At 34.8% G+C, this 610-nt stretch overlaps 1 protein-coding gene across 1 annotated transcript in view; it reads right to left on the minus strand.

Annotated features, from left to right (window-relative positions):
- ptprk (protein tyrosine phosphatase receptor type K) overlaps window positions 1–610 on the minus strand; it is a 159848-nt gene that overhangs the window by 81164 nt on the left and 78074 nt on the right. Inside the window, exon 5 of the mRNA XM_016575224.1 lies at window positions 51–132. Within this exon, the coding sequence (XP_016430710.1) occupies window positions 51–132 (82 nt within the window). The remainder of the gene's footprint in view (window positions 1–50; window positions 133–610) is intronic.

Genomic DNA, 610 nt, shown 5'->3' on the forward strand with positions numbered 1-610 from the left:
ACGCACGCACGCACACACACACACACACTCACTCACACGCTGTGACTCACCGCATGGGTAACTGAGCACCTGGATATCATCAATGGCAATGAAACCTCTTCTGCCGTTTGTCACCTCTGCCTCGAATATGACCTGCACAGAGAAACATTAAACAGGATGTGTGCTTTAGATGAGCTGCCATTCATTCACACTGCTCAATCGAATGAATGAATGAATGAATGAATTAAATATACTTAAACTGTCATTACTTTATTAACACACCTTTAAAAAGTGCACTTTGCATTAATGTCAAATTAAAAGTTGTACTTTAATAAATGTTTTAATAATCTTTTGTCTTGCACATATTATGATGTGTTAACAAACACGCTAAAGTACATCTTCTTATGATTTTAAATGTAGTGTGTTTATTTTATACAAAATACAAATGACTTTCAGTAGAAATTACATAAAAAAAAAAAAAAAAAAAAATTAAAAATTCTTGTTATAATTTGTCAAATAAAAAAAGCCAAAATGCACAATCACCACAAAAAGAAAGCACCACGACACATCCAAGACGGAGAACAATGCACACACACACACACACAGTGAGAGAGGGGATGACGAGACACAC

The sequence above is a fragment of the Sinocyclocheilus rhinocerous genome, unplaced genomic scaffold (genome assembly GCF_001515625.1).
Source record: "Sinocyclocheilus rhinocerous isolate Xijiao unplaced genomic scaffold, SAMN03320098_v1.1 scaffold1044, whole genome shotgun sequence".
Taxonomy (NCBI): domain Eukaryota; kingdom Metazoa; phylum Chordata; class Actinopteri; order Cypriniformes; family Cyprinidae; genus Sinocyclocheilus; species Sinocyclocheilus rhinocerous.